General features: G+C 41.2%; 1 protein-coding gene across 1 annotated transcript; it reads left to right on the top strand.

The window, feature by feature from the left end:
• Positions 1-529: 529 nt before the first annotated feature.
• Positions 530-23,639, top strand: vwf (von Willebrand factor). The gene is made up of 53 exons (XM_059334947.1): positions 530-708; positions 834-885; positions 1,047-1,190; positions 1,403-1,505; positions 1,652-1,860; positions 2,141-2,262; positions 3,970-4,189; positions 4,272-4,394; positions 4,479-4,590; positions 4,674-4,720; positions 4,829-4,965; positions 5,062-5,200; positions 5,811-5,911; positions 6,006-6,201; positions 6,282-6,497; positions 7,096-7,342; positions 7,443-7,537; positions 8,257-8,408; positions 8,538-8,641; positions 8,721-8,859; positions 9,008-9,142; positions 9,356-9,502; positions 9,607-9,747; positions 10,252-10,350; positions 10,428-10,584; positions 11,670-11,837; positions 11,949-12,084; positions 12,191-12,500; positions 12,678-13,842; positions 13,950-14,054; positions 14,479-14,622; positions 14,702-14,845; positions 14,992-15,156; positions 15,299-15,345; positions 15,450-15,627; positions 15,799-16,040; positions 16,870-17,068; positions 17,198-17,542; positions 17,631-17,869; positions 18,070-18,172; positions 18,300-18,371; positions 19,340-19,444; positions 19,576-19,781; positions 20,066-20,215; positions 20,297-20,413; positions 20,616-20,796; positions 21,117-21,157; positions 21,247-21,363; positions 21,690-21,788; positions 22,773-22,901; positions 23,005-23,044; positions 23,135-23,232; positions 23,416-23,639. Exons 1-53 carry the CDS (start codon positions 703-705, stop codon positions 23,599-23,601), a joined length of 8,574 nt encoding a protein of 2,857 aa, XP_059190930.1. The 5' UTR covers positions 530-702; the 3' UTR covers positions 23,602-23,639.
• The last annotated feature ends 4,259 nt before the right edge of the window (positions 23,640-27,898 follow it).

Below are 27,898 nucleotides of genomic sequence, written 5' to 3'. Positions count from 1 at the left end.
CAGGACTGTGTGGACATGTACAGAGTGTGTTGGCTTACGTGTTATGGTTGGTACCAGACAGCTTATAACTTTATCATGGTTGTGGAGTGCTGTCATTTCCAGCACAGCTTTGCCCAACATCAGTCAGGAGAGGTCTAATGAAAACATTGTATTGGCATATACTTGGACACACACTGATAGGTGAAGTTTGCACCTGAGAGTGTTGATCCGTACATGTTCCCATTGTGTGTGTGTGTTTAATTTTGGCACAGCTTAGTCATGTGTATGTGCGCCACCAAGGCACTGTTATTGCGTGAGATATCGCCAGTGAGTGTGTTTTCCCCAAGAATTGTTTGGGTTGTGTAGACTAATCACTCAGCCAGGCGATCAGTGGGCATATCCTGGTATTGTTCTGCAGAGTGTTTTTGATGGTGTCAGTCTGCAGGCGATGAGGTTTGGACGAAGCGATATTCTGCCCTTTTTGACATAACCTGATCAAGGGAGGGGTCTTAAAGGAAAGCCAATCTGGGCGTTCTTTGCTATAAAATAGAGATTCCAGGGTGCTTGATCATTTGACCAACTCAGTTTAGCATGTGTTTGACACAGACCACCACTCTGTATCATTATGCCTTAACTGTGTGAGGTCTAAACTTCAACATTTGGATTCCCTGAGTTTGGACTGTGTTTGCCTTTTCTTTACAACTCTGTGGATTAACTGGAGCCATGCAGGTAGGACTAACTGGAGTTTGGATCATTTTTTGAACAGTATGTGCACAGCACACAGTAATGTAATATTAGGAGGAAGATGACAGTATATGTGATGGTAGTGATAATGGGGCATTTATGTATTTCAGGTGTGTATGAAGAGGTATTTGCTAGAAATTTGGGTTCTACTTCATCTGACAGGTGAGTGTGGCATCACAGAATATCCAAATACTTTATTCCTATTTGCACTCAAAAGTGAAACTGTCTTAAAGGCTATTAATGTGTGAAATGTTTCGGAAAAGATACCCTCATGTCCTACTTCTGCAGTCAGTTGCATATTAGTGTACTTTGCATGTGTTCAGCTTGCGTGGCAGGTGTGACAGGGAGATGTAGTCTGTTCGGACGACACCATGTTCACACGTTCGATGGGGTTTTATATGAGTTTCCTGGAGACTGCAGCTACCTGCTGGCTGGAGACTGCAGCCATCGCTCCTTCACACTGCTGGGTGAGTCACACTCAGACAATTCAATAAAGAAACAAACAGATTTGAATTCTAATAGAGTCTGATGCTCATTCAGTGCAGCACTGCAATTGGTTTGATTCTCACTTAGATGTATGTACTGAAACAGTGTTTGTACTTGTACTGAAAATTGACTATTTGATTGTTTTGCCACACAAAGATTTGATAATACAATAAATGTGTGTTTCTATCCTCAGGTGATTTTGTTAATGGTAAAAGAACTGGAGTCACTTTGTTTCTGGGGGACGCCTTTGAGCTGCACCTTTCTGCAGACGGACGGCTCACACAAGGAGAGACAAGGTTTAGTAATAGAATATTTCAGTTGTCGTGCAAACATCATAAATTAGGTTAGCATTCATATTTACTCATTGCAGAAAAATCCCCCATATTGTGGTTATGATTATGGAGGAGCTTGATGTGTACCTCTTCTTCTTTTTTTTTTGCAGACTATCTGTGCCCTATGCATCTCACTCTGTGTTTGTTGGCTCAGAGCTCGGCTTTTATAAGCTCTGGAGTGAGGAATTTGGCTTCACTGTTACCATTGATAATGCAGCCAACATTGCCTTAATGCTGACCAAACACCATTCCAACCGCACCTGTGGCCTCTGTGGCAACTTTAACTCCGTATCAGCTGATGAATATACCGCTCAGGAAGGTAAGATCATATGCACATGCATAAGCAAATGGATGGAGTAAAAGGTCTAGAACTGTGCGTATGTGGGACATGTGGCATGTCATTACTGGAATCTAGGAAATGATTTGAGTCACTACCACTCAGCAACAGGAAGCTCAGTACAGGAAAAGATAACAAGGTAAAAGAAAGCAAGAGGAACAGTCGTGGTAGGATGAGATTAAGGAGAAATCTGTCAACTCGTTTATGTGCATGTTGTTGTGTGTCTGTGTGTGTGTGTGTGTGTGTGTGTGTGTGTTTTAAGGATTCCTAACAGAGGACAGTTATGATTTCGCAAATTCGTGGGCAGTGAAGGGGGCTGATCAGTCATGTCGACGTGTCTCAAATCCCAGCCAGTCCTGTAACAGCACAAAAGAGACTTCAGCGGTGAGAAGACAGTTCACACACACACACACACATACATCTATAGGACATCTGTAAGGATGTGATTACATTTTACATGTACTCAAACAACCTGAAAATGAACAGGTGCTTCCTTTGATTCCTAGAGGCAGCACAAATAAAGATAGACACACAATAAGGCATGACAGCATCTGAACTTTTGGTCTAAAAGCATTTGGCATTCGATCTGTGTTTAACTGTGCAAAAACCTTCAACTGCAGCTCACTTGCACTTACTAACTGTGCATATGTCTCTCTCGGCATTTAATATATCCTTCTGTCTAATGTATTATATTGTAATTATGACTTTGTTCGTTATAATTTGCCTTGGTACAGTACATTATATAAAAGGGATCTGGTATTATGACTGAATTAATTTAAATCTCTTCTTAAAACCCACCTCACCACGTAGAGTGTTGATTTTACGTTTTTATTTGTATACATGCATATTTTATTTTTTGCGGGCAGTACATTTTACATTTTATTTTATTTATTTTTATCCCATTTTTAATTTATTTTATCTTATTGCATCTTACTGTTCTATTATTTACTACATCTCTTTGTATTGTGTTATCTATCTATTGTTTGTGCAGCACTTTGGAAACCTTGTGTTTGCTAAAATTGTGCTATATAAATAAAGTGGATTGGATTGGATTGGAACTACTGAAATTGTGCTAAATATCTAATCATTTTAAATTATAAAATGGAGATTTTGCTGTACAAAATGATTAAAAAAAACCCTGGTGGCCTCAGAGTTAAGGTGCCAACTATTGACCACAGCCTCCTTGTTTTGCACCTCTGTGTTATTACCCACTTTATCTCGCCTCATTTCCTATCATCTTTTTTCTTTCAACTATCTGATAAAAAACATAATGAGTGCCCAAAATTCTCAGACTTATGATTTAGTCAAACTTTAACTTGTGTCTTCCACTTTTAATTTACTATTAGAAACATCACTTTTTTTTAATCACTCATCATTATTTCTCTCATTGTAAATGGGCTTTCATATACAGTGTTTTTCATTAAAAAGAACAGCTGGTAAGCAAATAGATCTGACAGGTGTGGGAGCAGATCTGTAACATGTTTACTGTAGTCCATGTGGGTTGGCTGATATGAAAAAATCAGCCAGTTTTGGCAAGAACATTTTGTACCACAGGAACACCCACGTGTGATGAAACCAGTAAATGTTACATGTTAGTGTGAAGCCACCGGATGTCAGCAAGCAAGTCTGATATATTTCCTGTGTCTCTGAAGGAAATAGGTGCTCAATCAATATGTAACTGAGCTTCATGTATTCTGACAAAGACTACATGAAGCCCAGCTACTTTGTCAAGACAAAGTAAAAATATAAGCTGAGAGTTTAGGATATCTTCATCAATACAGTACTGTGTTAAAACTGACTTTTATTTCTGTTTTCCTAACACCTTTTGTGGTGTTCAAATGATCAAAATCCTTCACAATTACACTATTGTAGCCCATAATGCTCTTTTTAAAGTTTAATGATTTGTGGGTTGCTAGTCACTCCAGATACCCAAATGTCATTTTCAGAATCCATTACCCCACTCTTCCTGCTGATGAGGCACAGCAGCTCAAAAAATAATAACGTCATGAGCAACTAGAGTCTTGGTACCGCTTTACTTAACCACGTACCTTAAACTTTAACCCTTAAACTTTTGCATGTGTGTTTGCATAGATTTTGTCCAGCTGCAGCGTGTTGCAGACATCGAGTGTGTTCCTGCACTGTTCCCACCTAGTCTCTCCTGAGGCGTTCCTGTTGCTGTGTCAGGAGGAGGCGTGTCACTGTGACAAGAAGAATGGAGAGGACTGTTACTGTCCAATCCTGTTGGAGTACGCCCGCACATGCCACGCCCATGGGATACTCCTTCATGGCTGGCTGGCAGAGAGCCAGTGCTGTGAGTTTGTCAATTAGTAAGAAGGTAGTTGCAAGCTATGAAGTCGCATTTATAATCCAACTGTGTGTGTTTGTGTGTTTAGTACCCAAGTGTCCAATTGGGATGCAGTACAGTGAATGCACCAAGTCCTGCTCAACAACCTGCCATAGTCTCAACATCCAGGAGGTCTGCAAGGAAGACTGTGTGGATGGCTGTACATGCCCTGGTAATCTCCCACTCACTACATCTCCCTCCTCACTCTCTGTTGCTCTGTCACGAGCACTTGTAAGATGATGTGTTTGTTTCTCAGTGGGTAAGGTTTTGGATGGTAACCGCTGTGTGGAGGTATCTCAGTGTTCCTGTACGCACATGGGACGTCATTTCCCTCCAGGGTCCACTATCTCTCAGGACTGCAACACCTGGTGATGGCACAATATATATAAAAGCACAGATGCAGAAAATAAAAAATGCAATTCTTGCTCAATTTATTGTCTCTTCGCTGCAGTGTGTGCCGTCACGGTTCCTGGGAATGCACCAATGAAGGCTGCCCTGGTGAGAGAGATGCACAGTATTCACAATGCACTAACATACACATTCTACCGGTAAATAAAGTCCCATGTTGTTGATTACTGTTGTTATGTCTTTGATTTCTGGGTGTAGGTGAATGCTTGGTGGTGGGCCAGTCTCACTTCAAGACCTTTGACAACAAGTTCTTCACTTTCACTGGTCATTGTCAGTATCTACTGGCAAAAGACTGTGCAGACAACGCATTTTCTGTCATTATTGAGAACATACAGGTAATGGATGTTTTTATGATTTTTTATTTTATGATACTTTCCTACCACTAGCTGCTTTCAATCTCCAGTATTTTTGCTGTCGGTATTGTGTTTCAGTGTGGAGATGATCAGGATGCTGTGTGCACACGCTCAGTGACACTCAGCTTGTCCTCTCTGGATGACATGACAGTGAAGCTGAAGCACGGAGGAATTGTCTCTGTCAACAGCATGGACATCCAGACCCCAATGCATCATGGTAATGCACTTTGGCAGAATAGCAAATAAGATTAAAATTAATTCAAGCCTTTAAACATGTTGTACTGTATATGGTATTATACTTATACTAAGGTCAGAGAAAGCACAAGCTCACACTTTAAACTATTACATTTTGAAGAGGACAAAACTGTAAAAGCCCATCTCTGCCGATGTGATGAAAAAAATAATAAGAAAAGATAATACAGTATCTCAAAAATTTAGTTAGTATCCTTTGAGAAAGTTTTTTTTTGTACTGTCTCGAAATAAGTGAATAATTATTTCTAGATAACTAAGTCTTTCAAGATGGTTTTTTTTCATCACAAGACTTATCTGACTTTTTTTTGTTTTACTGGTAGAAATGTTCTCTCACACAAAACATTGTTAAGATACAAAAAAATGTTTCCATCCTGGTAGACCAAGAGGATATCCAGTTATAAACATCAAATAACAATGAATCCATCTTTGTCAAACTGACTTCTTGGGATTAGTCTATTTGTGATATTTTTTTATCAGCACCATAATGTTAGATATTTGATGGAGTGGTAACTGTTTTAATGTTTACATCAATGTTATGTTAAAGTTAACTATTTCCCGTGTGTGTACATTTACAGGCCATCTGCATATCCAGAGATCTGTGCAGTCTTCTGTACATGTAAAGTTTGGAGATGACCTTCGTCTGGACTGGGATGGCCGAGGCCGCGTTCTTTTAAAGGTTAAAGTTTCAATGGATCTTTTTTTGTAATGGTACAGACAGTAAATGAAAAGATTAGCAACTTTACTTTACTGTATTCTGTCCACCTCCCCAGCTGGGACCACGGTGGGCAGGGCAGACTTGCGGCCTCTGTGGTAACTTTAATGGTAACCAAGGTGATGACTTCCTGTCTGGATCTGGTCTGGTTGAGGCGGGTCCTCTGGCATTCAGCCAGTCATGGAGGATTAACGGAGACTGTGAATCTTCCCACAAACATGAGACTGATCCATGTGCTATTAACCCCAAAAGAGGTATACACACCCATATATATCCACACATCTCGAGAAAAATGACAGAAAAATTTACATCTACTCCCTTCTGCACCTTTCAGTGCGTTTTGCAGAAGAGGCATGTTCAGTGATGATGTCGGACGTGTTCAGTGCTTGCCACTATCTGGTGAATCCGGGTCCATTCCAGCGGTTCTGCCGTTATGATGTGTGTGCGTGTGTGGACAGTGAGGAGTGCCTCTGCTCTGCTCTGTCTGCCTACGCAGCTGCCTGCACGGCTAGAGGAGTGCTACTCAACTGGAGGTCTCCCTCGCTCTGCGGTAACTTTCATGCTGAACTCATTTACAGTTGATCATTTATGTGCACACAGTGAACATATATAGCCTACATTTTTTCACCTGTTTGTTTTGGAGTGGAGGAGACCTCTGCAATAATACGGCTCCCTGTAAAAACCTCCTGAACAATGAACACTGAAGGAATCTAGAGAAGCGAGAAACAGGAGAAGCGTATCAGAGAAATAGCAATGGTGGTAAAGACAACAACTCCCATGATCCCACGCTACTTCTCATGTCATTATAATAATAATAATAATAATAATCCATTTTATTTATAAGCGCCTTTCAGAACACCCAAGGTCACTTTACAAGAAAGCATAAAATAATTTAAAAAACGTCTTTTGTTGTTTTTTCGATTGAGAGGCCCCTAGCAGTAAAAAATACATATTGTTCTTTTAAGTAGGTGAATGTCAGGATACCACCACGTATAAATGTGTCTATTGAATATTTGTATCATTAAGAGTAAATTACAAACCACACAAAGATCAATCATGATTCCAGAAATGTAAATGGACGGTATACTATTTCTTACAGATAAAAATACAGTTGTCCTGAGAATCATTTCCTGATTTGACTTTGTCAGAGCTGGAGTGCACTGGAGGCCAGGTGTATCAGGCCTGTGGGAGTGTGTGTGACCGGACGTGCCGTGCTCTGTCTGGCGCTGAGGCAGGCTGTGAGGGAGAGAGGGTTTGTGAGGAGGGCTGTTTTTGTCCTGCTGGAAAGTACCTGAGCGACTCTGGGGAATGTGTGACAGCCGACCAGTGCACCTGCCTGCACGATGGACAGCTTTACCAGCCTAATGATGTCTACGCAGATCACAGCAGCATCTGGTCAGTGACTGTGCATGTGTGTATTCAGAGACTAATTATCCCATGCTAATTGCGTTTCATGGATAAATCTTCTTTTTTTGTGCTTTTCTTGTGTGTGAAGCTACTGTGAGAATGGCTCCATGCACTGTAGCTCCCCTGAAATGAGTACTTTACTGTCTGACCTCTTCTATGACGATGACCTGGCACCATCCAGAGGTACAATTTCAATATTTACGGGACTCTATTGAATGTCTATGTGTTTTGTGATGTCTTAAGTCCATTATTCATATGGTATCTTTCATATGAACATTTGTATTTAATAGATTGCTTTATTCCTAATACGATCATTTGTATATCAATTACTCACCCTGTGCTGCCTTTCACAAAACTTTTAGACTCCACGGTGGGTAAAGAATCCAAAAAATTCTTCATGATTTCAAAGTAAATGGGGTACATTTTAAACAAATGCAAAACATCAATTCACAAACTCTTAAAGATCTTGTGCAGTAAAATCCATTACTCCCAAACACATTCATTTTCACTAAAACCACATTTTTTCCCCAAACAATTCTGCAACAGTTTCACACCTGAACAAGTAGCAAAATTGCGCAGGAGACAGTTTATGTGGATGTTTTTTAAATTGTAAGAATTTGAATGGTTTCTTAAAATATTCAAGGTAAATTCGAGGAGAATGTTATGTATAAATGGTTATTGTGGGGTGAAGTATTCCTTTAATATGAGACTTTGATGCCTTTGTATTCAGTGAACAACGGGGTCAGGACAGTGTGTTGAAAGATAAGAATCCTGTTTTACTCATAAATTAAAGTTTAACAGCTTTATTATATTGATGCTGAGTTCCTACTTCATTTTGCGTTTTAGGAACTGATCGGCAACTTCATGTAACCACATATTGGTGTTTGTTTTTGTGATTACAGAGCGCCGATCGGCCCAGTGCTCTCCTCCCTTAATCCGTACGGAGTGTGATGCGGGAGAAAAAGGCCTTGAGTGTGCCAGAACCTGCCAGAATCTGGATCTGCCCTGTGTCAGCCTCGCCTGCATCCCTGGCTGCCTCTGTCCACCCGGCACAGTAGGTGTTGTGTAATGTGTGTGTGTGTGTGTGTGTGTGTGTGTGTGTGTGTGTGTGTGTGTGTGTGTTGTAGATAAAGCACCAAACTCTAAAATAGAACATGCTGATTGATAAGTGGATTGATTTCAGGTACGTCACCGCAGAGACTGCATTGCACCGAAAGAGTGTCCCTGTTACCATAACAACAGGCCATACGCATCAGGACAGACTATCTCTGTGGACTGTAACACCTGGTAATATGATTGTTTGCATACTTGACAATGAAGGGAAATACCTGCACTGTGCTCGCTTAACAGGCTTTCTCGTTTACAGTGTGTGTGAGAACAGGAAGTGGCGCTGCACAAAGAAGGCTTGTGATGGTGTGTGCCGCACTGTGGGGGAGGGGCATTACATCACTTTTGATGGCCTCAAATACTCCTTTCCTGGTCTCTGCCAATATGTCCTGGTCCAGGTAAGAGACATAGTTATAAAAAAGATATCCAGGATGGATTGAACAGTGCAAAGGTGTCAAACATAAAAATGCAACATGCATAACTTTCATTACATCTTTCTATGCTCTCTCTGCTTTTCTTCTTTTTCTTACTTTTTTTTATCAATAGGATATGTGTAATGGAGAAGAGGGTTCATTCAGAGTGCTGGTGGAGAATGAGGCCTGTGGAATTGTGGGACATCGCTGTGCAAAAGCCATAACAATCTCCTACCAGGGAGGGTTGATTGTAATGCAACATGGAGAGGTAACATATTCATAAACATACAGTAGTTATGTGCTTCAGTGTGTCATGCACACACAGTGACTTTTGTGTACTATGAAAGAACTGCAATTAGGAAAGCAGCAAACTTATCAGACACAACCAAAGGTCAGATGTCAGATGTCTGGCATTCTGCTTTAGAATTGACTATGATCCTTCCAACCTGAACTCCTGACCCTAACTTGACCTCTTTCATAGGTGAAAATGAAGAGGCCGGTGCTGCAGAGCTCACAGGTAGAGATTGTGCAGTCTGGTCAGTTTTACACCGTGCTGCTGGGGAAAGACATTTCCCTCAGCTGGGACAAGGGAACTCGCCTCCTGGTTCACATCTCAGCCACATACAGGGTAATTAAATGCTAAAACACTACTTTTGACTGATTTAACCTATTTTATTGTATTTACAGTATGTTATAATTTTCTTTTTCTTACATACATTTTCCTACATGTAGGGCCGGGTGTGTGGTCTGTGTGGTAACTTTGATGGTAATGTCAACAACGACTTGATGAGCAGTAACAACCAGCTGGAGGTTGACTCCTTACACTTTGGGAACTCCTGGAAGGTTGTTCCCAGCTGTGCCGATGTAACACAGGTAAGGTCCGATGTTGTATTAAAGCAACACTGTGCTAAAATTGCACATTGCAAATTGGCTTTGACTATATGACCAGCTTTTGATGTGACTACATTCAATAACGTTCTATACATTGGCCTGTTTTCGCACCCAGATCTGGGGCACTTGGGAACAAGCACTTGGGCACGTATAAGTATACTGGATGGGCTGTCAATAGGCAAGATGATACATTTAATGAAGCACAATATGTTTACTGTGATGGATTATCTACCTCAGGCAAGTTCAGTATGGTACCATACTAATTAGAAACCAGTGGCGGCCTGGAAGGTTGGAAATCAATCTTAAAATGTAATTCATGCTTTGGACAATGGTTTGCCATCGTGTAAAGTAATATGATTTGTAGTTAATGTTCAGAAAAATACAAAAACACCAGTTTGATTCTAAAATGAATAACTTTTCAATTTCTAGTATAGCCTTAGATGAAGATACTGTCACACTAATTTGTGTGTGTTCTTGTGTGTATAGATACCTGCGCCCTGTAATGACAACATTGCCAAACTGGTAACAGTGGAGCAGTCATGTCGTTTGATCACTGGTCCTCTCTTTAGAGAATGCAACAGCCAGGTGAGTGTAACTCCAGACCAGACACATTACAAGGTTAATGCACTGGGTCCTCTCTCAACATTTCCCTGTGTGTCTAGGTGGATGCAGAGCCATATGTAGAGATGTGTGTGGAGGCAGCATGCTCTTGTCCATCAGTGGGCGACTGCGCATGCTTCTGTGATGTCATCGCGGCCTACGCTCAGGCCTGTTCAGAGATCGGCGTATCCATCAGCTGGAGATCCAATGATCTCTGCCGTAAGTGTGAAGAAGAATATCTCCATTACTCAAGTCAAATATATAGTTTGTTGTCAGATAAACACATCATGGCTGCTTGACCAAGCTAAACCAGTAAAAAAAATAGTAATGATAACATTAGCTAATAATGAAATAATTCTGTCTGAGACTCAAGTTACCTCCCATGCAGAACTTCTCATTTTTTTATAACCCTTAACATGATACATTCACAACACCACCACATTACAGTTCTGCTATTGTTCTCCCACATGACACCTTTTGTATTAGTAGCTAAAGTTAACACTTTAACAGCTCTTCTATCTGAATGGGAATTTTTTTCTGGGGGTTTAGTTCTGGCATCAGGTTCTTGTTTTTCACAGACAAAGATCTATACTCTGGTACTCAGAAGTGATGTTCTAAATATCTACTCTTCTTGTACTGTGGGAGCGGGGGTACTCAGGTTGCCTGAGACTTAAAATTCTGACTTGACCTGGGTCATACACTGACAGGACTGGTCATTTACGGTTAGGAGAGGTCAGAGTTCAGGGAAAGGTATGCATGGGGGAGCACAGGATAGGATGTGAAGCTTCAGCAGACAACAACACACACACATAAAGTTTGAAAGATCAGTGAGATGTTCAATCCCCAGATGTTTGGTTAATGGGTGGTAACCAGTGCATATAATTTCCAAATTGACCAATTGCGTTAAAGAGCCCACCCATTGTCCGGGATTTCGCCAAAAATCCAAGAAGCTGTGTGTAACATTAAGGTTTTTTGTAATCACTCTGGCCTGTGGTGCCATCGGGGTCACTTGGCAGAGTCCAGCGCTGAGCATTGCATTTGGATATGATTCTTTCAATAAATGGTTGACTTTATTCATTTGTCCTGCGTGTTTTGTAAACCAAGTTTAGGAAAAATAACCCGGGTGAGAGGTAGAAGCTGTAAAAGCTTTACGCTCTAACAGTACTCAACTTGTGTTTCTGCACATCTGAATACTTTATTATGCAGGTCATAGATTTTATTGATTTTGAAGAATACCCATGTAGTGAGGAATGGTCAAAAATGGTTATTAATAAGATGTGTGTATTTAACTTTTGTTTCCTTAGCCATGAGCTGTGAGGAGCTGAACCCCAGGAGTCCAGGAGGAGAGGAGGAGTTATGCCAGTGGAGGTATAATGCTTGTGGCCCTGCCTGTCCGATCACCTGCCAGCACCCAGATCCCCTCCAATGTTCACTTGCATGTGTGGAAGGATGCCATGCCAACTGTCCCCCAGGTGCCAAAAATACTCACTGGACAACACTTAGAAATGCAAAATATTACAGCACACAGCATCATACAGTATAGATATAATGAATTATTAAAATCAGCCTTATTTTTCCTACAGGCCAACTACTGGATGAGGTGGCTATGCGTTGTGTAGATCCCTCTAAGTGTCAGGTGTGTATCCACGAGGGTCAGAGAATTTCCCACGGCAAAAAGGTCATCCTGAACCATGATGACCCGGACCATTGCAAGATATGGTACTGCACTCAAACACTCAAGTCTGCATATTTTGGACTGGGCATTACTTAGTTGTGATTGAATTCTTTGCACATTTTAAGTTGCTTTGTATTTTCTTTTCTGAAGTCACTGTGACAGCAACACACTGAGCTGTGAAGTTTGTGCCTCCTCCATCATGTCCACCACTCCCACACCAACATCTGCCTATGCCACCTTCTCAACCCTGCCCTTCACCACCTTGATGCCCGAGGGCACATGTGACCGTGCCATGGATCTGGCATTCCTATTGGATGGTTCAGAAGCCCTGAGCGAAGAAGAATTCCAGGCAACAAAAGACTTTATTCTGGGAGTAGTGGAACGATTCCGAATGGGCTCAGCTCACACTCGAGCCACAGTGCTGCTTTACCACTCTGGAGTCAAAACATATGATCTGCAGGTAGATAAACATAAAGTGGGCATGTGTGTATTCTTGCACAAATATGCAGTGCTGCATGGAGCATTCTGTGCACCTCCTACTTTATTGATCATTCAAATTCAGCTAAAAAATAAGCTGCTTTGCTGCTTCGCCTGGTTGCTTGATCTTTCCGTTTTCCTCTCTAATTTATTCATGCAGGTTCAGAAGTGGCTGTTTAAGAAGACTGTGCGTGAGCTGCATTACACCGGAGGGGATGCAGCCTTCTTGGATGAGGCTGTCAAATATCTGGTTATCAACATCTATGACAAGAACAAGCGTGACAATGCTGGCCGTGTTGCCATCATCTTGACTGCTAGCGCCAACCCTCGCCCTGTCCGTGCCCTCGTCAAGATGCTTCGCAAGAAAGTCATCACCACCCTGACAGTAGCACTGGGTCCTGGGGTAAACATGGGGCAGATAAATGACATCACCAAGGTTAACCCAGAAAACAGGGCCTATGTGCTTAGCAGCACAGCTGAGCTGCCTGATCGTCTGTTAGAGGTGACAGATTACCTCTGCACCTTGGGGATGGAGCCTGAGGGGGCGAAACCTCCAACACCAAAGTCCACTCCTGGTAAAGCTCCGCAGAGCACGACCACCACAACCCTAGCTCCTCGTCTCGAGCCCAACCCCACAGAACACCTCCCCAACACTCCTACATCCACATCTCCCTCCAGCCTGTCTCCTGTCACCACATCACCTTCTTCCCTCTCTCCAGTCAAAGATGTGACATTCATCATAGAAGGCTCTGATGCAGTCGGCGAGGCCAACTTTAATAAGTCGCTCGTCTTCCTGGAGGAAGTTATCTCACAGTTGACGGAGAAGGAGGAGTTTATACGCATCACTGTGATCCAGTACTCAGTAACGGTCACTGTGGAGATCCGCCGCTGGGAGTTGAGGCGGCAGAGGACGCTGCTCCTGCAACACCTGAGGGAGATTCGTTGGAGGGGTGGAAGCCAGACGAACACAGGCGCAGCTATTGCGACAACTTTTCAAGAAATTGCTACGGTCCAGCCTTCACCTGGCCCCACCACTCCTCAGTTGGTCTTCCTCGTGACAGAAAACCCACCTACTGACACAGTGACACGCCCGCCATCTACAAGCACCCACACACAAGTGTATCCTATTGGTGTTGGCACAAAAATCCGTGAGATTGACTTACTACCATTCAGCTCCCCTCATCGGCCGATGTTTGTTGATGACTACAGGGGTCTGACGACACTGGTGCACCGTGTTGTCAACATCACTCACACCACAGTCAGGCCCCGCTCTCCTACACTGCCACCACTGGTTTTCCCAACACTTGCCAGCCTGCCACCCTCAGGTACAGAAGACACGCTTGCTTCCATCATTCAGTCCACAAGAAGTACTGGCCTGTATTTAATTAATTATCCATAGCCTGTATTAATTTTTGAGAGTATCTTTGCACAGTGCCGTGTAAGAAGCCTGTGGATGTGCTGTTCCTGTTGAGGGCTGGAGAGCAGCTTGAGGACATGAAGACATTTGTCAAAGCTTTCATCAATAATGCTGACATAGGTAGGTATGACCCAGCCCCTAAATGCCTACATTTTTAATGTAGGCATTTCATTAATGTATAGTATTGTTATTAGCCCTACTAGTCCTGTTTCTAATCTTTCATAAAGATATTTTAAAATAAGATAAAAAGAAGGAGGGGGGCTCATTTTATTAATTTGGTTATCTAAGAGAAATTTAGATAATTACTCAGTGCTGAGTGGTCACCCAATGTTTCCTGGTCATTTATTTGTTGTCAATTGCTCATGTAAGATCAAAAAGATGAATTAGTATTACTGTAATTTGGGACTGTTTCATAACCACATGAAAATTACTTGTAGTATGTTAAAGGTGTGTATTACTTGTGCTTATTCAAGAAAACATCTTGTATCATTGTATCCCTACACTGCAATTCTTCTTTGATTTAACTCCTTGTTTCTGTATGCAGGGCTGAATGGCACACAGGTGAGTGTGGTTCAGTATGGGGACACCAACACAGCAGAGCTCACCTGGAAGGAGGAACAGAGCAAATCCCACCTCTTGGAACTGGTGGAGAGCATACCCAGCAGGACCGCCAGTGCACCCACACTAGGTAATGAGTACGTAAACTAATATGCACACACACATTAAAGCAGACAAACACACACACTCACTGCCCAGTTTATTTGCAGGCTCTGCGCTGCGATTCGCTGTGCAGACGGCCATCTCGCCAGTCAGTGGTGGAAGAGTCGGTGTAGCCAAGGCTGTGGTGATGCTGGTGATTGACAAATCAGCTGATGATGTCAAAGAAGCAACTAACGAGGCACTGGCAGCAGGTAATTAAGTCACCACGAGAATGATTTCCATATGATACCTCAGTTCATAATCGGTTAGTTGTTGTTGCGTCTTTGTTATGTTTCCATCCTCTATCTTCCTCTGTCATAAATCTGGTTTAGAAGCACTGATGAGAGTCTCTTCTCAGGTGTGTCAGTGTTCCCCATTGGGGTTGGACGGGGCTATGACAAGGGTGAGCTGCTTGAGCTTGGTCAACACGGGAACCAAGACAACACTCTGAACTTGAACAGCATGGACCAATTACTGATGTTGCTGACTCTGGACCATAGTTACACAGAGAGAATCTGCAGAGGTGCTTACAGGCACACACACAGTTTACTTTTTTCCAAGTAAAAACAAATACGTCTGAAATAAAACAGTTTTTAGTATCATCATTATCATCATATTATCATAATGATATATTGAAAATGAGGATATTGGATGTTTTCTTTCAGCTGGTCCACCAGGAATGTGTGTTGATGATAGCGGAAATGTGAGAAAGGTGAGTAATGTCTGCTAAGGTCGATTATAAATTAGAGCAGTAGAGCGACCCTTTGCCGCCATTACAGCATTACTTGTGATGAATTGTCTGTTCATGTGTTTCAGCCTGGTGAGTCATGGCTGCTGGAGGACGGCTGCCACTCTCTCTTGTGCCACCCCAGTGGGGCAGTGACAGTGCAGAACCACAAAGTCAGCTGTGACAGACTGGAGCCGCCGGCCTGCAGAAACAACATGCCACCTGTCAGAGTCCAGGAGACCTGTGACTGCCACTGGGAATGCCCTTGTATGTACATCAAAGGGATCAAATAGCTTCTGAAGTTTCTAGCATCACATTTAACATGTCTATATTAAGTGGATATCATTTCCCTCATGGCCTGTTAACAATGAGAGCTGGAGACTGGCATTCCAGTCTATTTATACCGACTGTTAACGGATCACATGTTTCTTGCTCCAGGCATGTGTATGGGCAGCTCCACCAATCATGTGGTGAGGTTTGACGGGTTGGCGCTTCGACTGGATGGGCAGGGTTCGTGCTCCTATACACTTCTCACTGTCAGCAAAGGCATCAATGAAGGGTCAGAGGTCAAACTCCGCAGCGGGCCTTGTGAGGACTCAGCGAATTACTACCAGGTCTGCATGAAAGAAGTGGAAGTGATCCACGGGTCGCACAAACTGCTGCTGAAGGGTGATATGACGGTAAGCTGTGTGTGTTTCTGGTCAGGGTCTCAGCACCTAAACTGTTCATTAAGTCTATGAAGACATACTATATCTGATATATATATATATATATATATATATATATATCTAAGCTATTGTGAGTGTAAATACTGAAGCGTAGTCAAGGGCCGCAGGCTCTAAGATGGTCACTTGGGTGCAAATAGTACAAAATGTGACTGGTACAAAACAAGAAGTCACACAACGTGCAGATAACGAGGGTGGGGGCCGTAACCACAAGGGCTTGCGATACATAGAACTCGCAAAAGAGACTCCGTAGATAGAAAGTCAGATCTCTTTGGGTGTTGTGTTGAACAGATGCATTCTATGTAATCTCTGTAAGAGTGATCTCCGCACTTTGCAAACTCCGCAATAAAGCTTGAATAGAGCATTATACCACAAACTGACCGTCTTCCCTGGTGTCTTTCCTCGCTGCATCAAACTACTCGGTGGAGAGGTCTGACTGACCGGCAGTCAGACCCAACACTATCTAAGCTGCAAAATTCCCAAGCCCTCCTCGCTTTGTGAATGCAACTGCAGCCCTGCATCAGTATTGGCGCCTGCTCGCTCAGCTCCACTATCACCCCAGCATCCACCTGCAGGCTCCAGCTGGGGTCAAATATATTTATTCATCACGTCTCAATATCTCATGTAAATTGTCTGCGGGGAGTGATGTGGTCAGATTCTAGACACCACACTGCTGTTGCAATACACATTTTAAACGCGAGTTACCTGACTAAAAAGCCTTCTAAAATTTGAGAGCGAGAAAAAGTGTTGCAGTTATGTACTATCTATCTGTTTGATTGAACAGGCAGAGATTGATAAGGAAGAACTTCACCTGCCGTGGCGGTTCCTCGGCCTAGAGCTTGTGCGTTATGGTGGAGTGATGCTGCAGCTGAAGTCAGACCACGGCTACGTCCTGACTTTCACTCCTAAGAGCAATGAGTTTACTATCATGCTGCTCAGCTCCATCACTGACTCCATCACTGGCCGCACTGCTGGTCTCTGCGGTAATTTAAAAAATTACTAATTTATTTGAAAGTGTAAAAAAAAGTCAGCCTTGTTTGTCTCTTTATATTTGATTCTAGCAACTATCTCTTCCCTCTGACCTCTTACGTCTCTCCACATCTTTCCTTCAGGTGCCTGTGGGGAGGAGAATTTAAATGTGCTATCTTTACGTAATGGCAGCTCGACTGCTGACCAGCCAGCCTTCATCTCAGACTGGACTGTGGCTGCTGAGGATGGTGTGTGTCTGCCAAGGAAGACGGCAGCAGTGTGTATGCTTGGAGCAACGATGGGATGTCAGGCCCTACGGTCTGAGGTGTTTGAACCATGCCACAAGCATATTCCTGTCCAGATATTCCTTGAAAAATGTGAGGAGCAGGCATGTGAGGAGTCTGATGTGTGTGAGCTTATCTCTGCCTATGCACGCCTCTGTAGACAGAGCGGTGTGTGTGTGGACTGGAGGAGCCCCCACCTCTGCCGTAAGTTAGTTTCAATTCAGCGGATGCAGTTTAACACACGCTCTGAGCTTAAACCTAAACTTTTGCCTGATCTGTGTCTGTGTTACAGCATTAAAGTGCCCCAGCTCCATGGAGTATGTTGCATGTCGGACAGGGTGTGTAGAGGACTGTGGTAGCATACAGGCGTTGCCAGGCGACTGGTCGGTTGCCAGGGGTAACGAGTCATCCTGTATGGACACACCTACTGAGGGCTGTTTCTGTACTGGAGGAATGGTTTTGCATCACGGACAGTGTGTATCACCAGAAGCATGCAGTCAGTGTGTTGACCATCATGGACGCACGTATACGGTGAGACACATGAGAAGACAATAAAAATATTACTGGGGGAATAATGCAAAATCAACTTCTTAATTAGAGAAACACATGCTGATAGGATTGGATGTGGCAACCACTGAAGTGTTCACCATTAAAGTGTGCTGTGAGTGCCCTCTAGTGTTTATTTCTGATACAACCAATACAAATGAACATGGTTTGATTTATTTGTACAGCACATGCAGAGTTGGGTACCAGATGAGAACCCGTGTTTGATTTGCATGTGTTTGGACCAACAACACATCAACTGCACTGCCCGGCCTTGCAATGATGTCAAAGGCAAGCATCCTTTCTGTTACTGCTGCTAATGTTGTTATAGTGTCTGGTTTTGCTAAAAAAAAAAAAAAAAAAAAAAAATGATGTAATTGTATCATTTTGATAATGAATCATCTGTATATGTTTAAAGCTCCAGTATGTGGACCCTGTGAGATCCTGAGAGAGAAGAGAGAGTCTAAGTGCTGCCCAGAGTATGAGTGCGGTATGTAAAATACACATTATTACAATGTTTCATTTTCCAGATACTGATATTACAGTAGCCTCATAAAATGGGAGTGGGAAGAACAGATGTGTCAGTGTCATATATAATATAATATAATATAATATAATATAATATAATATAATATAATATAATATAATATGATATCTGTGTGAAACTAGGTCTGATTTGCAACTAGACAAGGTCTTGGAAGGTTGCTGCTGAACTTCAGAATAAATTGCTCACACATCAGAGCCCAAATGCAGCTAAATAAAGCTCAGTGTAATTTACTGCATGACACTTTCTATCAAGACCACATCTGTAGTGCATTGTGAGAGCGTTCATAGTGAATAAGAATGCATTTATAATGCTTTATGACCACACTCATAAAAACACATAATACTTTCTAATCCACTACAACAGACATAAAACATAGTTGTTACTTATAATAATGTATACGTTTAATAGTCTTATAGATGCTCTTGACTCGTTATTAACTAGTTTACTGATGCATCTTACAATATATATTATTACAATGCAGTATTATAAGTTATCATTGTATATATGAAGTAAAGTATTGATACATATTGGAGAACCTTAACAGTATTCCACTTATTGGCTGTTATGAGCTGTCTTAGAACTGAAGTAGAAATTGTTTCAGGTATTATATAATTTGAGTCAATTTAGTGTCTTAGTGGGGAAACATTACATTTGTGAAATATAAACTATTATTATCTATCCATTCAGTTGTTCACCAATAAAACATTGCATTCATTTTGTAACGTTTTGTATGGTACTTTTGCAGAACTAATTTTAACTATATTTTCACTTCACTTAAAGCAAACAATAATCACTTAAACTGGCATATAACCACTTTGTAATGTATTGTATTTGCCTATACCTCAGGCATGAATAAACCTCGATCACCTTTATGATGCTGCAACAGTCTGTCTCACTCTGTGACTTTATAGTGTGTGATCTGGTGACTTGCGACCGGCCTGAAGTGCCCCGCTGTGAGGACGGTCAGACTGCGGTTCTGAAAAATCCCGGGGAATGTCAATCTATACACGAGTGTGGTATGCCATTTATACATTCTCTGTGATGTTCTGACTCTACTTTTCTCTGGCTCACATACAGACATGAAACAGAGCACACAACCGTGTGATCTCTTTTACATGTTTCTCTTCATCTCTTCTCCCCCTCACAGTCTGCAAAAAGGAAGAGTGTGATCTTCAGGCTCCCCCTGCTTGCCCTGCACATCGCAAAATGTCGGTGAAAAACACAAAGTGCTGCGACGTGTTTGAATGTGTGTGCAACTGCCAGAACTCCACCCACACCTGCCCTGCTGGGTTCATCACATCCTCCTCTACCAACGACTGTGGCTGCACAGAAACCAGCTGCCTGCCAGACAAGGTTTGTGTGTTTGTTTAAATGTATCAGCTGCCATTTTTTATGGAAAACCCATTTATACCAATGTTAGGGGAAATAATAATTACTACGCACTTTCTCAGAATTACGACTTAGTGTCTTAAAATAATGGCTTAGTATCTCACAATAATGAGTTGAGCATCACAAAAAAATGAAACCATTTCTCAAAATAATGAACAAGTGTATCAAAAATAATGAGTTAGTGTCTCAAAATATCTATGCATTTGTGCTTTTACCGTTAAAAATATCTTGTTTTATGATCTCTTCAGGTGTGTGTGGAGGGTGGTGTCGTTCACCCAGTGGGGAGTGAATGGAAGGATGGATGCGAGAAATGCAGTTGCACCCAGCTACAAGACAAAGACACATCACTGCACATCGCTCAGTGTACGCCGCCTGTGTGTGATCGCACGTGCCCTCAGGTGAGACACACACACCAAGCATAAATGTTTGCATTATGCTACTATAACCAATAATCCTTATATATTTATTATATATTCCAGGGCTCCACATACACTCCAACATTAGGTGAGTGCTGTGGAAAGTGCACACCGAACAGCTGTGTGGAGTCAGAGGGAGAAATGCGAGGAGACTCACTGGTTGGACAAAAGTTCAGACGTGTACGTGTGTAGAGAAATCATACTTGCCTCAAGAAACTTTTCTGTGGTGTAATGTGCATAATTTCACATACAGCTTAATGTATTTTAAAAATAACCTGCTTAAGCAATATATATCTAGCTGCATGTACAGAAAAGGGGCCAAGTATATATAGTTGATTCAGCTTTTATTTGATTTTAATCTCATCTCTGTGTCTGCTTATAGGTGGGAGACGTATGGCAGTCTCCACATGATAAATGTGTGTTACAGCAGTGTGTGAAAGTGAAAGATGAGGTGTTCATCTCCGCGACAAATGTCAGCTGCTCTGTTATGGACACTCCATCCTGCCCACTGGGATCCGAGTTACGCTGCGAGACCCAGGATTGCTGTCCCCACTGCTACTGCGGTAAACAAACATTCATACAAAATTCCAAACAAAACAACAACACTGTTTGGTACAGCAGGGTGACATTGTGAGATAGGAGACCACCCTTGAACAAGCATACATTATTTAAAATGCCGGAATCAAGTTTTCACTCCACTGACTTTCCTTTTAGTAAAATCACACACACATTATACACTGAATACAGTTACAGTGTTTGCCCAGCAGATGGCTCACTCACATCTGTGTTAGTTACCTTCACCTGGCCTTTCAAAGCCTGGAGTTTAATTAATGTACTGTTTAATAAATGACAACTAAATACGCTGTCCTTCCCCCCCCCACAGCTCCAATGGATGCCTGTGTCCTCAACAACACTGTGATAGGAGTACGTTTTGCAGAAAAGTAATCACTCTTCTTCATATTACAACATTTTGAATAGTCCTTTCAGTGCTCCCTGTGTTTGTGTCTGTGCAGGCAGGAGAGAGACTGATGGTGGACGTGTGTACGCACTGTGAGTGCTCGGTACTGGATGGTGCAGTGAGGAAATACAAATTGTCCTGCAGGAGAATCAGTTGTCCCACTTGCCCCATGGTAACCGTAATCCCCTCATTATCTTTTATTATCACCATTATCATTTGTCATCTTCATTATCATCATCACGACTAACTAATGAATTCAAACATCCGGCATTTTCATCAAATGTTTTTTAATCCACTGACCACATTTCCTTCCTACTGATAATTGAATTGTGGCCACATCGTTTTCCGTGATTCCCTCGGATCACAGAGGTAAATAGTGACTTGTTTATTATTACAAAATAGTCAAGGCACATTTGTGTATCTGTATTAACAATAGTATCCCTCTGATGTCCTTATATGTCAATGAACAGACAGTACTAACCCCAATTTTTTTTATAGGGATACACTCTGCAAAAGGAGGAAGATGCTTGCTGTGGTCGATGTGTTCCCACTGCGTGCTTCATGCAAAGGCCTGATGGAAAATTGATCAGTGTGCAGGTAGGTGCTCAGCAGAAAAGACAATGCCTTACTCATGAACCCTGAACGATTCCCAGATTTCACCATACTGCGCTGTGCTATGTTGTACTACACAATACCATACCATTTTATACTATGCTACAAAAAACTGCTCCAAGTAATGATATGCTATACTAAGCTAAACTATTATATGCTGTACTATACATAAGTAATATTGTGCTATGAGCCATATCACACTATACTATTTTGTACTGTACTATGCTGTACTTATACTACACTATACTGTGCTATGTTATGCTATACTATACTTTCATTGCTTTACTACATTATATTATACCACACTATATTATATTGTACTGTACTCTACACTTCTTTACTTTACATTACTATACTATATACTTCACAAAACTATGCCATACTACACAACACTATACTCTACTATAATCTTCTGTGTTTTAATACACTATACAGTAATATACTATAATATATTATAAAGTGCTATACTCCACTAATGTATGCTAAATTATACAGCTATATCATTTTTCATTTCCTACTTTACCAGGCTACACTATACTGTGTTGCATTATACTATACTGTAATATACTGTGTTATAATATGCTGTACTATGTTACATTATATTAAACCATACTATACCATTCTTAAGTATTATTAAAATATATTATTTTGAGCTGTACTACACTGTACTATAATATACTACACTAAGCTATACTATATGTATATATATATATATATATATATACTGTATTGCACTTTAATACTTGTTCCTTAGATTAATAGAATACCGTTTAGAGAATAGAAGAAACGTACGTCTTATAAAGTTTTTTAGATTAGAGATGGAATATTTTGTCTACAATCGTTTATGTTGTATATTAGTATATTTCAAAAAAGTGGGAGAAGAATTAATAAGGCAGCATACATAAATACTATGTGAATACTACATAAGTACAATGTACTATATGTCTGTGTGTACGTCTCTCACTCCAGGTGAACACCACTAGCGAGGACGGTTGCAGCCTATATACCTGTGGGGTAAACAGTAAAGGGGATCTTGTCCTGCAAACCAGAGTGACCACCTGCCCTCCTTTCAACCGTCAGGCTTGCCTGGACGAGGGGGTACGACTGCTACACAAACTGCCCTCCATCCATCTTCCATAATCCCCCTCTGGAACCACTGTATCTGTCACAAAGTTAATTTTTCTCTCCTGGTTGTTTTCAGGGGAAAGTCAGCCAAATTGGAACAACCTGCTGTGAGATCTGTAAGTAGAGCTGTGACCTCTGCAAGACTGGTACACTGTTTTGAAAAAATCAGGACGCTCTGATTTTAATGTGTGTGTGCATGTGTGAAGGTACGGAGCCAGAGTGCCGGAGGACAGTAGGAACGCTTAACTACATCAAAGTGGACGACTGCCAATCAGAGCACCAGATAGAATTGCACTATTGTGAGGTAAGAGACTACACACACACACACACACACACACACACACACACACACAGAGGATGATTAATACTTTTCCCCCCTAGGATTAGCCTGCAAAGTTCAATGAAATCACAACGCTGTCCCTCACCATCCAACCCTTTCTTTCTCTCCATGTGGTGCTGTCCATCTGTCCATCTGTCTGTCCATTAGGGCAAATGTCGCAGTAAGTCCATATACTCGCTGGAGAGGGCTGCTGTGGAGCAGGAGTGTGTGTGCTGTGCTGCTGTGGAGACGGAGCCTCTTAGTGTGCCTGTCCTGTGTGCAAATGGCACTCGAAGCCACCAGACTATCCTGTCTGTCACTGCATGCGACTGTCTGTCTAAACACTGCACCTAGAGAGAGAGAGAGAGAGAGAGAGAGAGAGAGAGAAAGGTTATATATGTAGCAGTATGTGTGTATCCAAGTAAAATGTACCCATTTAAGAAATTACAACACAAATAACAATAAAACAAACCTGACAGTTTCTGTAAGCCTTACTTTTGTATTTTCTGAATATTTATATTAAACCGTATATATTGTAGAGATGTTTTAATGGTTTAAAAGTCATAACAGAATTTCTGATTTTCTTTTCCCCCTGAGATTTGCTATCAATTTTAACAAGAAAATGTAATATCTAATCAGCTTATCACAATATTATCAAGTACACAAAGCAGACACAAATGCCAGTGGTGTAATAACAGTAACTCAAACATAAGTACAACTTTGAGGTCCTTGCACTTATTTTTATTTCACGCTACCTTATACTTGCAATTCACTACAAAATATAGGGAGGGATTGTACTTTTTGTTTTTTTGCATCATGAGTTGTCTTCCTTTGAAGGATTTACGTATTTTGCTAATAATCTGTATTTTTAATTGAGATTACAGTATACAGTAGAGTATTTTTGGTTTACATACAGGTGCATCTCAATAAATTAAAATAATAGAAAAGTTTATTTATGTAAGTTCAATTCAAAAACTGGAAATAACACATTATATAGATCCATTAAACACAGAATGAAACATTTAATGTCTTAATTTGTTTAATTTCTTCTAATTAAAATGATTATGGCTTACATTTAATGAAGACCTAAAATTCAGTGTCTCAAATTTTTTTAAGTACATTTTTTTTTTTTTTTTTACAAAAGACCTATTTTAAAATGTATGTTTAATATGGAAATGTTGGCCTCTGAAAAGTATGTCCATCTATATGCACTCAATACTTGGTTGGGGCTATGAATTTGACTTGAACTACTGCAAATGTACTTTTCCATGATATTCTAATTTATTGAGATGCACCTGTATATTACTTTTACTTCAGCAAAGGCTCTGAATATTTCCCCCACCTCTGACAAATGTTGTTGTCCATAACAAATGAGTAGGTCTACAACTGAATGCATTGGGGTAGTGGCTGCTACTCAGCACTGCTTAAAAGATCTCAATAAGTATATATAAATCAAGCAATAAAACAGTGAATATTTGCCGCCCTATGTGAGATAATGAGCTTATTTTTGCTGTGATTTATTGAGTGTGCTTGAAAAAGCACACTATATGTTATTCACCGGGCTTATTCTTATTCTTTTTTCTTTTTTCGGTCGACTACTACTCCCGGAGTTTTGTTCACACATACACTAAAAAGGTATCAAATCGACCCTCTCAGCCATGACAAGTGCGCTATGACTTTTCTAAGGGGTTCGGCAAACTGTTAAAATTATTCGGCAAAAACACGCCAAAAAATCCCCCCAATGTTACCCTATAGAGAGGCTAGAGTAGGTCACATCATCGCTAGAGGGGGAGAAAAATTTGTCCAAAAAAAAATTGGAAATTGCGCTCGAGGCCGCAGATACCACTCTAGAGAAATAATTTATACACAGAAACGTAGGAAAAATTGGTCTTCTCACTCACACTCGTCTGCTAAAGCTGTCAGAGTTACAGTTTGGATGTAAACAGTTCAAATTGTAATCTAATGTATGGGTAGAGTCATGGGCCAGAGTTAAGCACACTCAAAATGTCTTTAGAAATGTTCTAGTTTTATTTCCTCTTCTTTTTTGCGTCACCTGAGACGCCTGCTGAAGATAGGCGAGGTTCACTTTCAAGTCTGGTCCCCTGTAAGCTCTTTCACACGCACACACACACACACACACGCACACACACACATACGCGCGCACTCACACACACACACCTCTTGTCTCGGTAATATGCATCACAGCTTCTTTCCCTCCCGTATGAAACCGTCAGGGAATTAGCCGCCCTGTGTGCGCGCGCGTGTTAAGCCAGGGGTTCCGGGAGCGCGCGCGGATTGTCCACCATCTCAGCCCCTCGCCAGGCTGGACACTTCACGCGTCTTATCATCCATCTCCCTAGCGAAGCACTGATCCTCCACGAGCACTGGTGAGTCCACTTTTTCACTTTTATTTCAGGTAAAGTTTAATTAGAAAAGTGCGCACTTGACCTCTATCACTCCAGTGTGTCATGTGGCTTCGACGGCGTCTTTTGCACTTTGAAACTCATTTGTTTGAACTATAGCTGCTCCATAAACAAAGCTCGACCTGAAACACTGCTTTTAATATCTCGACCCCCCCTCCCCCCCCCACCCCCCCCGGTGGCGCGTGCCAGGGTGCTGAGGCTGTTTTGTTTTTCCATCTGTCCATCTGGGTGAAACAACTGTTGCGTCCATGAGCGTTTAATTGAACACATATTTATCAAATAGGCTAAGCAGCGCCTGACAACTGCTCGAGGACTGCTTCATCAAAATGGGAAAGAGTTACGAGGTTGTAGGTCTGTGTTGGTGACTATAAAACTTACAGACAGGTGTAAAGTGAAAGTTTGCTGCCAGTCTGTGGCGCTTTGATTTAATTTATCCCATCATGACAAAGTAAAGTCTTTGTTTGCGCTGTGTGTTTCCTGCTCCGGCATTAGAAAGAAAGAAAGCAGCTGGTAAAATTAGCAAATTGTAATCTGCTGTATTCCAGGAGAGACAGTATTAGACCGCTCCCCTGTTGCCCTCTGCCCGTTAACATTAGTGTGAGGGTGCAGCTGACCCTCTTGCTTCTGTTGAGCTGTCAGAGAGCTTACGGGCATTTAAGCTCAGAGAGACGCACACTTGGACGCATTTGCGCATTCCTCTTGTGTCTTCTCCAGAGTGAACAGGCAGAAGGGAAGACACCAAAAATGGTTTAGGCCTTAAAATAAACACAAAAAATGCAATATCTAGGCTAGAAATTTGAGTAAACATGACAATGATAAAATACAACAAGAGTATTTAATAAAACTAAAGATGGTCTATGTTACCACAGACTAATGCTAGATCTCTGCTAACTTTTTAATTTAAATTATTATTATTATTTTTATTATTAATTTCTCTTTCCTTTCACATAATGGCCACACTGTGAGAGTATGTAATTGACAACATTTCTCCTTTCTTATGGAATCGACTAAAGAAACAGAAAATAGGCTACTGCTTGTTTACATTTTTTTGCTTTCATTTTTCATTTATTTAACCAGGTAAAACATAACAGATTAAAATGTTGAAGAACAGTGCAGACATTATCCAGGTAAACTGCATACACAGTTTCAAAAATTATATCCCTATATATTATTATTATTATTCATAATAATAATAATAATTTGTTTTTTAGAGCGAATATGACGAATAAGAAATACATTCTGTAATATATGAGAATCTCTCACAGGTATGCTAAATTAATGTACCTGCAAAATGCTGGCACATTTGGTTGCTCTTTGATTAGCACAAAAATGTGAAAGCTGCAAGAATAGCAGCCATTAGGGAAAAGGTAGCATGACTAATGAGCTAGTGGGTGAGTCATGCACCACATGTGGAGTAGCTGACAGCATAGGAGATAAACAAACTCAGACCTCTTAATGCTTCTCAAAAAACAACCAGAGTACCACTTATGCACTATATCTGTGTATGTATAATTTGAAAACACATTAATAATACTTTCATCTTTGAATGAAAGACATCTGAGCAATCACAAAAGGGCATAACAAAAAAAACATAACATTACATCATATTGTGTGCACTGAATATAATATTTTTTCTGTATTTTCTCTCTATTTTTTCCCCTAAATAATTGATATTTTCACCTCTTCATGCCCGTAAAGATAATTTGAATTAAACAGTCTAATTTGGAAATATCAGTCTTTGGTTAACTTGCGATGAGGGACGAAAGTCGACATCACTTTGTTTCACAAGGATTATAAGCCAAAAAAGTTTAGGGATCACTGATCTGAATATCACTGTGTCCTGATGGTTCATCTTTCTTACCTGCTGAATAGTCATATTCTCCATTTCCGTCTTGGCCCTGTGTTTGCTAACACACGATAAACAGGGATTATCATGGGTGTGTGTGCAAATGTAAGGGGATTGACAGTTGAAGCCCTCCTCATGTGTTTATGTGTACACTGTTTAGCTGCTGGTGTATTTGCATGTCTCGAGCAGAAGGAACATATAGTGCAACCCCCTTTCTCTTTCACCAGAAATAACGTGATGGAATATGTGTGACACCTTTACTTAAGGCTTCATAACAAAACTGGCATATGTGACAAATACTTCATGTGTAGCTTTCACTTCTTATCACCTAATCACTTAAGCGACTCAGATGTCAGTATGATTTGAAGGAATGATAGCCCTG

Source organism: Centropristis striata, chromosome 6, assembly GCF_030273125.1.
Source record: "Centropristis striata isolate RG_2023a ecotype Rhode Island chromosome 6, C.striata_1.0, whole genome shotgun sequence".
In the NCBI taxonomy this organism is placed as follows: Eukaryota; Metazoa; Chordata; class Actinopteri; order Perciformes; family Serranidae; genus Centropristis; species Centropristis striata.
Note: the sequence above shows the minus strand (reverse complement) of the source record. Positions and strands in the feature narration are given on the sequence as shown.

Excerpts from the sequence above, each read along its gene's own strand:
- vwf (XM_059334947.1), top strand. Across the intron at positions 13,843-13,949 it reads TGCCAGCCTGCCACCCTCAG|TGCCGTGTAAGAAGCCTGTG; the intron begins GTACAGAAGACA and ends ATCTTTGCACAG. Across the intron at positions 14,846-14,991 it reads TAACGAGGCACTGGCAGCAG|GTGTGTCAGTGTTCCCCATT; the intron begins GTAATTAAGTCA and ends GTCTCTTCTCAG.